General features: G+C 44.3%; 1 protein-coding gene across 1 annotated transcript in view; it reads left to right on the top strand.

The window, feature by feature from the left end:
• KIF3C (kinesin family member 3C) overlaps positions 1-12,779 on the top strand; it is a 33,957-nt gene extending 21,178 nt beyond the window's left edge. The window contains exons 5-8 of the mRNA XM_082671945.1: positions 87-203; positions 10,715-10,823; positions 11,002-11,174; positions 11,414-12,779. Of these exons, the coding sequence (XP_082528071.1) occupies positions 87-203; positions 10,715-10,823; positions 11,002-11,174; positions 11,414-11,507 (493 nt within the window). The 3' untranslated portion in view covers positions 11,508-12,779. The remainder of the gene's footprint in view (positions 1-86; positions 204-10,714; positions 10,824-11,001; positions 11,175-11,413) is intronic.
• The last annotated feature ends 1,654 nt before the right edge of the window (positions 12,780-14,433 follow it).

Here is a 14,433-nt window from a genome sequence, read left to right as displayed (position 1 = left end):
CTTTGCTTCTTTTTTCTCATCCTTCAACCTTCATATACACTGTGCGGTCTCACGTGATCCCCTGTCTACCTCATTCCTCCTCCCAGGTACCTAATCATCGAGAACTTCATCCCCCCTGAGGAGAAGAACAAGATCATGAACCGGCTTTTCCTGGACTGCGAGGAGGAGCAATGGAAGTTCCAGCCACTCATGCCCGGTGGAGCGTGAGTCCTTCACCAGCTGTCTGGGCCTAGGGACTTGCCAGCTCGCCCCAGGCCCGGGGTGGCCAGGGGCCTGGGGGAGACAGACGTTTTAGTGGATTGGGGAGGGCTGGGAAGGGTGCAGATGGAGGATGGGTTTCCCAGGACCTAATGTTGGGGTCTCCATGAAGGAAGGGTTGTCAAGTACAGTGTCTCATTGGTCTGGGATGCAGAAAATACTAGCTGGCTAACATTTGGCCGGTCTGGTGAGTATTCATTTGTCAGATGCCAAAAACAGCAACAACAGATAATATTGCCAAGCACTAACTATGTGTTGGACACTGTAGGAGACTCTGCAGATGGGAGGTAAATCAGACACGGTCAGAGCTCACAGTCCAGTGGGGAATACAGAAAAGTAATCAGATCAAGAAATGATAGAGATGTGAGGTCCTTGTAGCCTCACTCAGCTGGGTGATTCAGCATTTCCACCTGTTTCCACATCCTAGCTCTTAGGTAACAGAGCTAAGTGCATTTAGCTCTGGGTGTGCCTTTCCCTCTGCTGGTGGCCATGAAGAACAAGACTGGATGTTCAAACCCAGCAGAGTGACTACCTCACCCAGCTGGACCACTGTCCCTTCATTGACAATCTGTGTACAGAGGTGTTCAGGAGGCCTGACACCAATGCACTTCCCTAGAGATTCTTTGCTCTATCTATCCTAGGAATATTAACGCCAAGATAGGGCAGGAGTCTCCCCAAAGCTGGGGTGGGAAGCTAGCTGTAGAGGTCTACAGCTTCTCACTGGAGCAACAGATGCCTACTTAATTTGTCTACTTTCTGAAGGGCTGATCCTACGCAAGGCAACACTACACAAGTTTGTAAGTGGCAAGTTCTTGAGTAAAGGACTTTTCAATGGCATCAGTTTGGATTTAAATCCACCTTTCCAATCTAAGTGGAGGCCTGCAGTAGTACGTCATCTAATGCAGAAGTTCTCCACCCTGGCTGCAACTAGAATCACCTGTGAGCTGGGCTCCAGAGAGTCTGATTTAAAGGGTCTTGCATGGATCCCAGGGCTTAAGAAAAATGTTTTTCAAGGCTTCCAGCTGATTCTACAGGAAGCTAGGTTCAAAAACTACTACTCCAGCACCATCTGCTGGAGGAAGATGCTGGGGAAGCTTCTGCTGTGTAGAGTTATTTTGTGCTTACAGAGTTCTTGAGTTTAAAGTTTGTAGGTGGAGGAATTTCTTTACATTGGATAGAGATGGGATGAGAGACGCTCTGAGAAGGCGTGTGTTTTTAAAAAATTTTTAAGTTTGAAAAGCAAGAATAGTACAAAGAATTCCCATATGCCCTTCACCCAAACTCCCCGGTTGTTAGCATCTTGCCACATCTTGCTTTATTAATCCCCTCCCGTCAACCATTTGAAATTAAATTGCAGACAGTCAACCCTTTACCCATATTTCCTAAGAGTGAGGACATTCTCTTACATAACCACAGTACAGTGATCAAATTCAGGAAATTCTGTTACCTCAATAATGTCCTTCACAGCAATTCCCCCACCGGCTCACCTGCGATGGTGCATTGCATTTAATTGTCATGCCTGTTCCATCTCCTTTAATCTGGAACTGAGAATGGATCTTGATTTGAGTTTTGAAAATTTCATGCTTCAGAGGAGTTTATTCATTTCTCAAAACGTTGTCCCTGCAGTTTTTACTTGACCACCTAAGCACAGAATCCAGACTCCAAAGCGTGGTGGGTGCTTTGCCTGAAGCTAAGATAAGCTTTCTGCTTAATGGTTATGAATCTCCATTCTTTGTTCTGGTTATTTTAAGTTTACTTTCTTCCTTTTACTCGAATAACTTTTAAATTAAAAAACCTTTTAAATAACTTCTTTCTCTTTTTTTTTTTGCAAAAATAAAATGGTTTGCATACACTGAAAAACCATTCACAGATTTTTAAAAATAAAACAGCTATCTTAAAACAGCACATGTTAAATAATTTTTAGAGTAGATACCAGTAACACCTTTTTTTTTTTTCTTTTTTTTTTTTGCGGTACGCAGGCCTCTCACTGTTGTGGCCTCTCCCGTTGCGGAGCACAGGCTCCGGACGCGCAGGCTCAGCGGCCATGGCTCACGGGCCCAGCCGCTCCGCTGCATGTGGGATCTTCCCGGACCGGGGCACGAACCCGTGTCCCCTGCATCAGCAGGCGGACTCTCAACCACTGCGCCACCAGGGAAGCCCAGTAACAACTTTTAAAAAGAAAGAAGTCCTCCAAAATATAGATTGGTATCTTTGCTTACTGTTGAGCTATTGCCTTTCCTAGCCTCTTATCCCTCTCTTTGCTTTAAAGGAGAATTTGTGCTCTTTACATGTTCTTTTCTAGGCCTCAGAACCAGAACCTTTCTGGGCAGAGGGAGTTGCCTGTGATGTTCTTTTCCCACCTTTCCCTTCTCTTCTGATTCCCCCCACCATCCTTCTTGCTCTTGGAAAGTAATGCAAAGAGAGAAAGATTCAGTGTTTTCTTTGCCATTAGGAAGCCTAAGAATTCGGCTCTTTCCTCAAAATCTGCTTGTGGGGAATTCCCTGGCGGTCCAGTGGTTGGGACTCCACACTTCCACTGCAGGGAGCACGGGTTTCATTCCTAGTCAGGGAATTAAGATCCCGCATGCCATGAGGAGGCCAAAACAACAAAGAAACAAATAAACAAGCAAAAAACCAAACAAACAAAAAAAAAAACGGGCTCAAAGCAGGCAGTGGGCTTTAGCTTACGCTATAGTGTCCCATAACTCTTTGGGAAGAACTGGTCTCGACATACATACCCCTTTGACTTAAATCTGCACACAGTTGCTCCCCAGCCTGCATTTGTACATCTCTATTAGCAGTGCTTCTAACTGGATCCCAGATAGACTGTGTTCCCTTAAAATTTTATATTAAAATTGTAAGGATATAAATACATTTACAAGCTTTTTCAAAATTATGGTTAAGTATATTCACAACTTAAACATGCTGTTTTATACAGAATATATATTTACCTCCTCAGAATACAGAGAGTATATATTTTGTGTAGAAAATATCAAAATATATCTGGGTAAGGGTAAAATGTATTAAGGCAATTGTGACATCCCAGTGTTCTCCACTGTACTTAAATACGGTTGATATAAACAGGTCTTATAAATTTCTTTAAGAAAAATTCCAATAAATAAATTACTTCAAAAAGACATTAATAAATGCCAGGCAGTCAACTACATGCTATTCTGAATTACTACTACAGGTTATTTTCTTTTTTCTAATGTCACTTGTCCATTGTCTGATAACTGCAATAAATAATATTTATCTCAGAACTTAAAAAAAAAATCACAAAAATACTAAAGAAAAGTAATAATAGGGCATCCCAGACGGTGCAGTGGTTAAGAATCCACCTGCCAATGCAGAGGACACGAGTTTGAGCCCTGGTCTGGGAAGATCCCACATGCCGTGGAACAACTAAGCCCGTGCACCACAACTACTGAGCCTGTGCTCTAGAGCCCGTGAGCCACAAGTACTGAGTCCGTATGCCACAACTACTGAAGCCCGCTCGCCTAGAGCCCGTGCTCCGCAACAAGAGGAGCCACCACAATGAGAAGCCCACGTACTACAAAGAAGAGTAGCCCCCACTCGCCACAACTAGAGAAAGCCCACACGCAGCAACGAAGACCCAACACAGCCAAAAATAGATAAATAAATAAATAAATTACAAAAAAAAAAAAAGAAAAGTAATAATAGATCTAGGAAGTTTTTATACAAAACAAATTTTTAAAATTACTTTCTACTGGGACTTCCCTGGCGGTTCAGTGGTTAAGACTCCAGGCTTCCACTGCAGAGGGCACGGGTTTGATCCCTGGTGTGGGAACTAAGATCCCACATGCCGCACGGTGCAGCCAAAAATCCTCAAGCTCTGACAGCTCAATAAATTCATTTTTAAATAAATTCAACCTCAATAAATTCATGTTTTTAAAAATTACTTTTGTATAGCAGCAGTTGGTGGTTAAAATAAAGTAAAAACAATTCCCTCCTAATTGGAATTCCCAAGCATGATAGTGACTCAGCAACAGAGAGCCCCAGGGTAGCATCACGACGTAAGAATCACTGGCCTGGATCTCTGAGATCTTTTGCCCCAAGCCCCTCCTTTCATAGCGGAAGGCTGAGGGTGGGCAGGTCCTTGGACGCAGCTTCCCGCATTTCGGGGAGCCCTGTGGACTGAGACTGTAGAACAAGCTGCCTCTCTGGGAGGATTGGGTCCCACTGTTTGCAACATAACTTAATCAGGGCTGAAAAACCTCTTTCTTCCCAAAGCATATTTAACTAATCAAGGCATTGTCCCATTTGCTCAATTCAAGTGTGGAATATTTTGCTTCCGTTTGGCCTGTGGTGTGTTGGGGATTAGAACACGGAAGGCTGCTCAAAAGGAGAGGAAAAAAGCATTGTTGGAAAGAAATTACCTAAAGTCATACCGTCCCTTTAGAAAGCTTTTGTTGGAAAAACGTTTCCCCTCTTCCACTAGCTGCAAGCATTTACCCCACACACTCTTCCCCGAGCCTCTCTTTAAAACAAGGAGTTATTGTCGGGGAGCTCTTGAAACACACCCTGAATCAACTTATTCTGGACGTCTATCCCTTTTTCTTTTTTCTCCACTACCTCTAGGCCACTGCTAGTTGATGCACAATAACTTCAGGTGAGGTCCCTTCCACAATCACAAACAATTTTGTGTTAACGTTACTTTGCAAAACACATTTCTGCAGCCAGCTCTAACCATAACTATTTTACAAATATGACCTTTTATTTTTGGTTACTCATCATGGACCTTATTTTTAATTGTGTTTATACAAAACTGTCTTCTAAGGGTTGTATATTTGGCAATGTCTGTAGCCCATGGTTTACAGTTCACAAAATTCTATTTGTAACTTTAGCCACTTGCCTTTTGCAATCCCTGCTATCCTAGACGCTTTTCAAAGTATCGTGGTGCAGTAGAAAGAGACTGGATTTTGGATTTAGAACGCTCTGAATTCTAGTCCCTGCTCTGCCTTGAGAAGGTTTTTTATTAACCTCTCTGAACCCAAGTTCAGATAAAAGTCGGGATAAAAAAAAAAAAAAATCCCTGCAGGATTATCAAGATTGAAGTGAGATAGTGTGTGTGGTGTGTGTTGGAGGTGGGGTGGAGGGTGTTCCAGGCCAGTACCTGGCACAGAGAAGATGATCCATAAATGGCTACAATAGTACCAGTAAAAAAAAAAAAAAAAAAATAGTACCAGTAAGCCAGTATGATAATTGTGGGCACTCCAGAGAAACTAGTTTGCCATCATGCCTTACAAGTGCCATAGAAGGACAGTTTGGTTTGTTGCTTTCGTTCTAGATTTTGATCTTTAAATCAGGCTGCCTCCAAATTTAGAGAGAGAGAGAGCAGAGCATTCCTTGCTCTAAATAGAATCAGGATAGAAAGTTAAACTGGTTTCCTTACAGAGGCAAAGTTTACCTCAGTCAGAACATGCTCAGCTCTGAGTTGAGTCCCTAGATTCATTCACAGGCCTGTGACAGCTGAAAAAGAATCTGAAACAGGGAGAAGTTTTTGCCTGCCCGGGCAGGCTGTGTGCCGTGAGAAGGGGAACTGGGAAGAAGAGTGGGATTTCAGACATGCAGGGGGGATGCTACAAGGTGGACAGCTCACCTGCAGGGAGGGAGGGATCCAATCATGGAGAAAAGTCAGATTTGCTGTGTCAAGTGCTTGTAAAGGACCGAGAAGTAAAACACACCCTATGATGCTGGCTGCCGGGTTTCAGAACAGGAGGGGGGAAAGGTGGTGAGCAGACAGAGCTGGTAATGAGATTGGGGTCAGCCTCTGAGATGGGACTGAGAGAGAACTTTTTAATATTAAGAGGAAAATCTATATAATCTCGTGATAGAAGCCATGTGGAGGGAGGGTCGTAAGAGAACTCTGGGGATCTACGACGCACAGGATAGCTGTTGTGGGTTTCTTTCAAGAGGGGTGGATACTTGCAGAGCCAGGCCTCCACTCTAGGCTGTCAGCCACAACCTGCTTACTACAGACGGATCAATCATGGAAAGTAGGCCTGAGGCAGAGGAGAGAGTTGATGGGAAGCTTGGTGTCCCAATTACAGACTCCCCTCCCCCACCCCCTGCTTCCCACCTGCCACCCAGAATAGCCCTGGCATCTTTATTGGGTCAGGCTGCCAATTCGCCCTGATCCACTGCTCTGCTCACCCAGCCCTGTCCCCCTGTGCTGTTCCCAGAGCCTGCAGCCTTCAAGGCACACTCAGGCCCAGGCTGTTCTGTGTGCGCTCCTGAAAGACAGCGTGGCATCCTAAAAAGAGTATTTGGGAAGAATCCATTCCGAGTCTCTTCCTACTTGTACGATCTTGGACACAAAGGCGCTTTTGCTTTTCTGAGCCTCATCTCCTTGTCTGCCCTGCCTGCACCTCAGGAGGTTGTAAAGTTCAAATGGGATGCACAGATGCACCTTATAAATGATAAGTTGTTATTTTACTGATCTTCCCGCTCCCCTCCCCCGGTGCTGCCACTGTCCACATGCACAGCCCGCCCACCTTCCAGAGGGTCCATAGCAGCAGAACCAGCTGGGGCTTCCACAGCCTTGTCTTCCTTGTTTTCATCTATGAAGAGGGGTCGGCAGGGACCCTAAGTGGGATCCGCACTCTTTTATATACACTTGGTAAAAAAAAAACCCTGGGAATGTGGTTCTCGTTACTCTCTGTGGCAGAAGGCGGGCATTGTTCCGTCGGCGCCTGCACGGCTTGTTCTCCTATTCAAGGACAGAGTGTCCTATCTCTGAATTACTCAGCCTGTTTCTTCTCTTCTGTTTTCTGTCTGCCTTTTGGCTTTTTTCGTTGCTCATCTGTATCCCTGTTTGAAATTAGCAAGTGGAATTGAGAATTAATAATCATCACAGCTGCCACGTGTTGAGCCCTTGCGGTGTACTGTGCTAAGTGCTTATCCTGTTTAATCTCAGCAGTTCTGTAGGATCGCGATGAGATATCTGAGGCTCAGATACTAAGCCGCTTCCCAAGGTAACAGAGTTGTAAGGGGTAGAGCCAACATTCAAACTCAGATCTACCTCACTCCAAACCCTGTATTGTGTTTTTTAGTGGAAATAACTTGTTTTCTTTCCTATCTTTGTTTTGAATAATACAATACCTCACACTCATTAAGTTGCTGAGAGTAAAAAGTCTTAACATACCATGAGTTGGCCAGGATATAGAGCAATGGGAACTTTCTCGTGGTATACAGCCACTTGGAAAAGCAATTTGGCAATTTGGTAAAGCGGAAAATGCACATCGGAACCATTCCGTTCCTAGGTATATACCCCAGGGAAACTTGACTGTGTACTTCAAGATACCTACACAGAACTCTTCACAACAGCACTGTGTTAAATAGAAAGGGAGAGAGAAAAAGGAATTGACCTAGATGTCTATCAACCAGAGAATATATTAAAAAAATATATATATATAACATATATAAAATGCTATATTGAAACCTTAAGATAGTCAATATAGTTAAACTTTAATCATCTAATCTAGAGCAGCATGGATAAATATAAAAGCCATGTTTGTTGGGCACAAAACAATATAGTGTGTATACCATACAGTATAAAACTAAGAAGTAGGCATACAGATACCATATATATTGTTTATGAATAGCCACATATATAAATAAGTATAAAAATATGCCTGACATTGATAAGCACGAAACTCAAGAGAGTGATTAATTCTGGGGAAGGAAAGTGATGGAGTCTTAAAAACTGTGTCTACATTTTATTTCTTAAAGATTTGGTGTTAAGTATAATAAAATGTTAAGATTTGACAATGCTGGATGATAGGCGAACAGATATATATTCCATGCTTTTCTGAGTATTTGAAATAGTTTATTAGATATAAGATTAACCATACATTGTAAAAAATTTAGATATTGCAGAAAGGCATAAAGGTAATAAAAATCACCCATAATCACTCGATCCAAAGACAATCATTGTTAACATTTTGTTGAATATCCAGACTTTTTTCTAAGCATCCACGCACGTACACACACTCCTATAAAAACAAAACACAAAATGCCATCTTTTTATCTGCTTTTTTATTTACTATGTTGTGGAAACCCTTTCATGTCTACACAGAGCCATAAGACAATTGAAATGACTACATACTACTCCTTCACCTGGCTGAATAACAAACTGGTCCCTATTGGTGCACATTTGGGTTGTTTCTAATTGTTTGCATTTGTAAATAATATTGCAGCAAACATCTCTGCTTATAAATTGTCCCTATCTCTGATTATTTCCTTAGGGAAATTCCTAGGACTGGGAATTTGGGTCAAAGAATATGCACTTTTTAAAAGCCAAGCCTGGGAGTTCCCTGGTGGTCTAGTGGTTAGGGTTCAGTGCCTTCAGCACTCAGTCCCTGGTTGGGGAACTGAGATCCTGCAGACCACGATACACGGCCAAAAAATCAAACAAAAAAAGCCAAGCCTGAGTTTTGCATGTTTTATAAATGATACCTTTATTGAGATGTAATTCACATATCATAAAATTCACCATTTTAAAGGGTATAATTCAGTGGATTTTAGTATATTCACAGAGTTGTATAACATTACCACTGTCTAATTCCAGAACATTTTCATCACTCCAGAAAGAAACCCCAAACCCATTAGCTGTCACTTCTCATTCTCCCCAGTGTCCCCCATCCCTAGGAAACCACCAATCTACTTTCTGTCACTATGGACTTGCCTATTCCAGATACTTGATATAAATGGAATCATATCACATGTGGTCTTCGGTGTCTGCCTTCTTTCACTTGGCAAAATGTTTTCAAGTTTCATCCACCTTGTAGCATGCATCAGTCCTTCATTCCTTTTCGTTGCCAAATAATATTCCATTCTATGATATTCCACATTTTGTTTATTTATTCATAAGTCAGTGGTCATTGGGGTTATTTCTACTTTCTGGCTATTATGAATAATGCTTCTATGAACATTTATATACAAGTTTTTGCGTGAGCATGATTTCAATTCTCTTGATTATATGTATCTAGTGGTGGAAGTACTAGGTCATATGGCAACTCTATGTTTAACTTTTTGAAAAACTACCAAACTGTTTCCAAAGTGACTGCATCATTTTATATTCCCACCAACAATGCATGAAGTTCCCCATTTCTCTATATCTTCACCAACATGTGCTCTTTTCTGTCTTCTTTGATTATAGTCATCCTAGTGGCTGTGAAGTGGTATCTCATTATGGTTTTGATTCACATTTCCATAATGACTAATAAGGTTGAGCTTTTCTTGTGCTTATTGGCCATTTGTATATTTTCTTTGGAGCAATGGCTGCCCAGATCTTTTGTCCATTTTTACACAGGGTTATTTGTCTTTTTATTCTTGATTTGTAAATGTTACTTATATATTCTAGATGTAAGTCCTTCATCACATTTATGAGTTGCAAGTAATTTCTCCCATTTTGAAGATTGTTATTTCACTTTTTTTATGATGTCCCTTGAAGCACAGAAATTTTTAGTTTTCAATGAAGTCCTATTTATTTTTTCTTTGGTTGCTTGGGCTTTTGATGTCATATCTAAGAAACCATTGCCTAATCTGAGGTCATGAAGATTTACTCCTTTGTTTTATTCTAAGAGTTTTATAGTTTTAGCTCCTACATTTAAGTCTATGATTAATTTTGAGTTAGTTTTTTATATATGGTACAAGGGAAGGGTCCAACTTCATTTTCTTGTGTGTGGATATCCAGTTGTCCCTGTAGCATTTGCTGAAGAGACTGTTCACTCCCTGTTGAATGGTCTTGGTACCCTTATAGAGAATCAATTGACTGAAAATATTGGGCTGGCCAAAGAGTTCGTTCGGCTTTTTCAGTAACATCTTACGGAAAAACCTGAACCAACTTTTTGGCCCACCCCATATGAGGGTTTATTTCTAGATTCTCAATTCTATTCCATTGGTCCATAGGTCGGTCCTTCTGCCAGTATCACACAGCCTTGGTTACTATAGCTTTGAAATAAGTTTTGAAACTGGGAAATGTGAATCCTCTACTTTTGTTATTTTTCAAGATTGTTTTGGCTAGTTTGGAACACCTGCAGTTCAAGCCTGAGTTTCTAATCATTTTATTGTGTTAAATCCTATGAAGGAAAATGAAAAGCAGAACCACTAATTGATGGTTTTATATAGTGTGTGAAGTCAGTCTACGAGTCCGACAGCTAAAAATAAGATTGGATTTCCTTTCTTTTTTCCAGCCTTTAGTCAAACCTTTTCACTGTGGAAAATAATTGAAGCAACAAGAGTGGAGAAATATGTGTCTCCTTGTGTTATACTATTTTGAGCTGTCAGGTTGTATTAGAGCAAAGAAAAGAAAATTCCAGAACCTGCAGTCTGCAGGGCCTACTGACTACCTGAATGGTGCTTAACCCATCATGATATCATTTTCCCTTTGTGTTCGGAGGAAATAGATTTAAATATAGCCTCTTCCCTACAGCAGTAACAGCCAAATGAAGAAGCGGCCAACATCTGCAGTGGGCTACAAGAGGCCTATCAGCCAGTATGCTCGGGTTGCCATGGCAATGGGGTCACACCCCAGGTATAGGGTAAGAAGCTGGGAAGTAGAAGGGGGGAGGGGAGAGAGCGCCCAAGGGAGGTGATGCTCACAACCTCTGCTTCCTCTACCTGCCTCATCACCCTTGCTACTCCCGTTATTTCCCAAGTGCCCAGAAGATGCAGGCATCAGGGCCAGTGCTCACGTCTGGCCTGATATTCCCACCACAGGCCGAGAACATCATGTTTCTGGAGTTGGATGTGTCCCCTCCAGCGGTCTTTGAGATGGAATTCTCTCATGATCAAGAACAAGACCCGCGTGCATTACACATGGAGAGACTCATGCGGTTGGACAGCTTTCTGGAAAGACCTTCCACATCTAAAGTCCGAAAGTCCAGATCCTGGTCAGTACCATCACGGTCAGAGTGGGCAGTAGACTTAGAAGGCATGGTAACCCCATGGGCTGGTTGAGGCTGAGGAGGGCTTGGGTTGTACCCAAAGGGCATGAAGGGAGAGTGAAAACTGGGGCTGTGGGAGCCAACTTCCTACAGCAAGAGGATGAGGGAAAGAAAAGTCCTCACTTTTCTGTTTCCTGCACTTCCCCACCCTCCCCTCTCGCCCACCTCATCCCCTTCCCCTGCAGGTGCCAGAGTCCTCAGCGGCCTCCACCTTCCATTGCACACGCCTCGCTGGCCTCCGCTGCTCTGCTCCCCACGACAGCGCTAGACCACGAGTGACAACCTTCAGTCGGGCTGCCCATCCCCCAGACCCCAGGGACGGGGCAGCCAACCCTGGATCATCTCGCCTGACGCTCGGTGTGCGTGCGTGCGTGCGTGCGTGTGTGTGTGCGCATGTGCATATGTGTGCGGGGCGAGAATCTGGCAGACCGTGCCTCTGCTGGCTCTCAGCCTCCTTTATTTAATTAATGTTATTTATTCGTGGAGCTCAGTTCTTGTGGGAGAGGTGCCCTCGCCTGAGCTTGCCATGGTCGCCGCACAGCCTCCTCGTCTCCTGACTTTAGACCCCCCTCTGCCCCAATCAGACCTCATGCTCCTCCCTGTCAGTTGCCCCCAGGAGGGAGGGCGGCGGGGCCTGAGAAGAGAGTGCTTTCTCTACCCAGCGCGCTCCGTAATCTCCCATCTCCTCCTGCACTGCCGGTAAGCAGCTCCTGAGCACTTTCTGGGACTAGAAAAATGCTAGGTGTCCACCGAGGCCAAGAGACGTCCATCCTGGTGGTGTTGAGCCTGTGCTTCCGGCGGACAGAGACCGCTCTCCACTTTCTGGGTCGCAAACAACCTCTTTCGGTTTCTTGGGCTCCATTTCAAGGACTCCAGTGACCTCAGCCACACGGTCCATGCTTTTCAGCTTTGGCAAGAACTCGTGGCTTCCCAAACTCTGCTTCCTGCCCACCTTCCCAACCCGTGGATGCGAATTGTGACCCCACCGGTTGCTGCGTCCTTGGGACCTTCAGGAAATGGAACAGTAATAGAGACAATGTGGACAGTCATCGAGGGACGGCCCTTTGTTTCTGTCCCCTCGGAGAACTAACCTTGGCCGACAAGCAATCAGGCCAGCTCCCCATCTTCGAGATGCTGCTCCTTCCTGCTTTCATCATTTTCCTTGCAGCTGCCTGGATCCCCGTTCACAGTGGAAGGGATCAGTATCCTTCTCCCTCTGGCTAAACAAAGGTACCACAGAATCTGTTGCTTTTCCCCCTCACTGAGCACAGGAGATGGAGGCCCAGGCGCAACCTGCCAACTCTGCCTGTTACCCCTGTTTCTGAATCACGTTTGCTGGGCACTGTTTTGTTGACAAGACTGACATTTTCTTCAGCATTGTGCAAATTGGTCCCTAGGGAAGTACTCCTCACTTTCCTTTGTGACAACCCGGTATGTCTCCAGGTAACTCGAGTAAATTTCTACCAAAAAAAGAGAGGTTAATTTTCATTGACTTACCTTTTAATTGTATAGTTTAGTGGAAGGGTAAAGAGGTAATCATGAATGAAAACATGTGGTTTGGGATTTCAAAACGACCTGATAATGGAGTCTCCAGTTCCTAGAACATGAGGAGTTTTGTCACTGGGGGAAAGGCATGAAACTGACATGAAATTGGGGGCGTGGGAGGTGGCGGTAAGGGCCGACTACCTGGTTTTTCTCTTTCCGTCAGGAACTGAAAGCTTCTTGCACAGTTCAAGTTCTGCTCTAAGGACCAAGCTATGGTTTAGTTTAATTCAGTGATGCTGTCATCGCTGCCGTAACTACGGGACCAGGTAGCTGGGCCACTCAGTTGCCACTTGCTTCTGTCCTTCAAGGAAATAACATTTCTCATCAGAGCCCAGGAGATTATTTGAGACCCAGGATTCAGATCAGAGCTTCGGCTGTGGCTGGGACAAGACCAGTGTGTAGAAATTTCCCAGGGGGCCTGGGCACAGAGGGACCTCCAGTCCTGCGCTGAGCAGCCTCTCCCACTGACCTCTTTCTCATTTGTGGATGAAGCCGCACGTGTTAGCCCCGTTCATCACCTGGACACATCGACTCTGCATTGTCTGGTCACTTGACCCTCACAGTCTTATAGCACAATATACCCAGCTTCTTCACCCCCTGTCTGAGGGCTGGGCCCAAGGTGTGGTCAGAGGAGGAGCTCCTGCCTGCAGTTTTGTGTACGTGTGTATGTGTGTGCGTGTTTGTGTGTGTGTTTACCTCCACGGGGGACACTCTACACTCAGTGTAAGATATGCTGGGAACAGGGCCACCAGGGTGGCTGGATCTCGGTCTCTCTGTCTCTCTCTCTCTTCTTTTCCTCTTGATGTATCAAACACTTGGTTGACAAAGTAAGGGCCTTGATTAGGACCAAATTTCCGTGTCTGTTGCTATGGTCTTCATTTAGGACAACAGTTAGCAATGCTGTGGCCCATTCTTGTCACTCTATACATATGACGATACAGGACATATGGAATATATAAATATATATATAAAACATTACCCTCTGTCTTCTTGGCTTAGGATGAGATCTCTCTGTTGAGCTGAAATGCACCTGCAGCTCAGTGCTGCCAGCAACCTGCAGGCTCCAGCCCTGTTCTAATTAACGCAGTCGATAATAAAGGAATGAGTATCGTTACAGAGTTGGTGGCCTGCCTTCTCTTCCCTCTGACTCTTTCTACTTCTCTTTTTATGTTCTCCCTTCTCTCTTCCTTGTTTTTTCCAAGAGGGGTTCAAGAGTATTTGGAGCCCAGCTGCAGTGATGAGCACCTGGGAAAAGAACTGGCTGCTTAATAAAAGGGGCTCCGTCCGAGCATCAAGGCGGAGGGGGCAGGGCTCAGGCTCCAGTCTGAAGTCTGTGCCCGAGCCATGGCAGCAGCTGTTCGTGTTCTAAGCTAGCGGTCCTCTCCCAGTTAATTCTGAGCTATTAGCAGATTTCAGAACTGCCTGTCCAGATGAGCTGTCAATATCATTTAACAGCTGTGCCCCTTCTGCTCCTCCGTTTATCAGCCAAGAGAGATTAAAACAGGCAATAATGTGTGTAAAGCACATCGATATGCCTGGCACGTGGTAGGTGCTTGCTGAATTAAAATAATTCAAGACTAGCTTCCCCTTATCCTGTCTTCCCAGGGCCTCTTTCCCTCCCTCTGGGTTCTAGTTGTCGGCTCCCTGTAGCGTGGAAGTC

Source organism: Grampus griseus, assembly GCF_964374135.1.
Source record: "Grampus griseus genome assembly, chromosome: 15".
In the NCBI taxonomy this organism is placed as follows: domain Eukaryota; kingdom Metazoa; phylum Chordata; class Mammalia; order Artiodactyla; family Delphinidae; genus Grampus; species Grampus griseus.
This window is presented reverse-complemented; position numbering and strand designations above follow the sequence as displayed.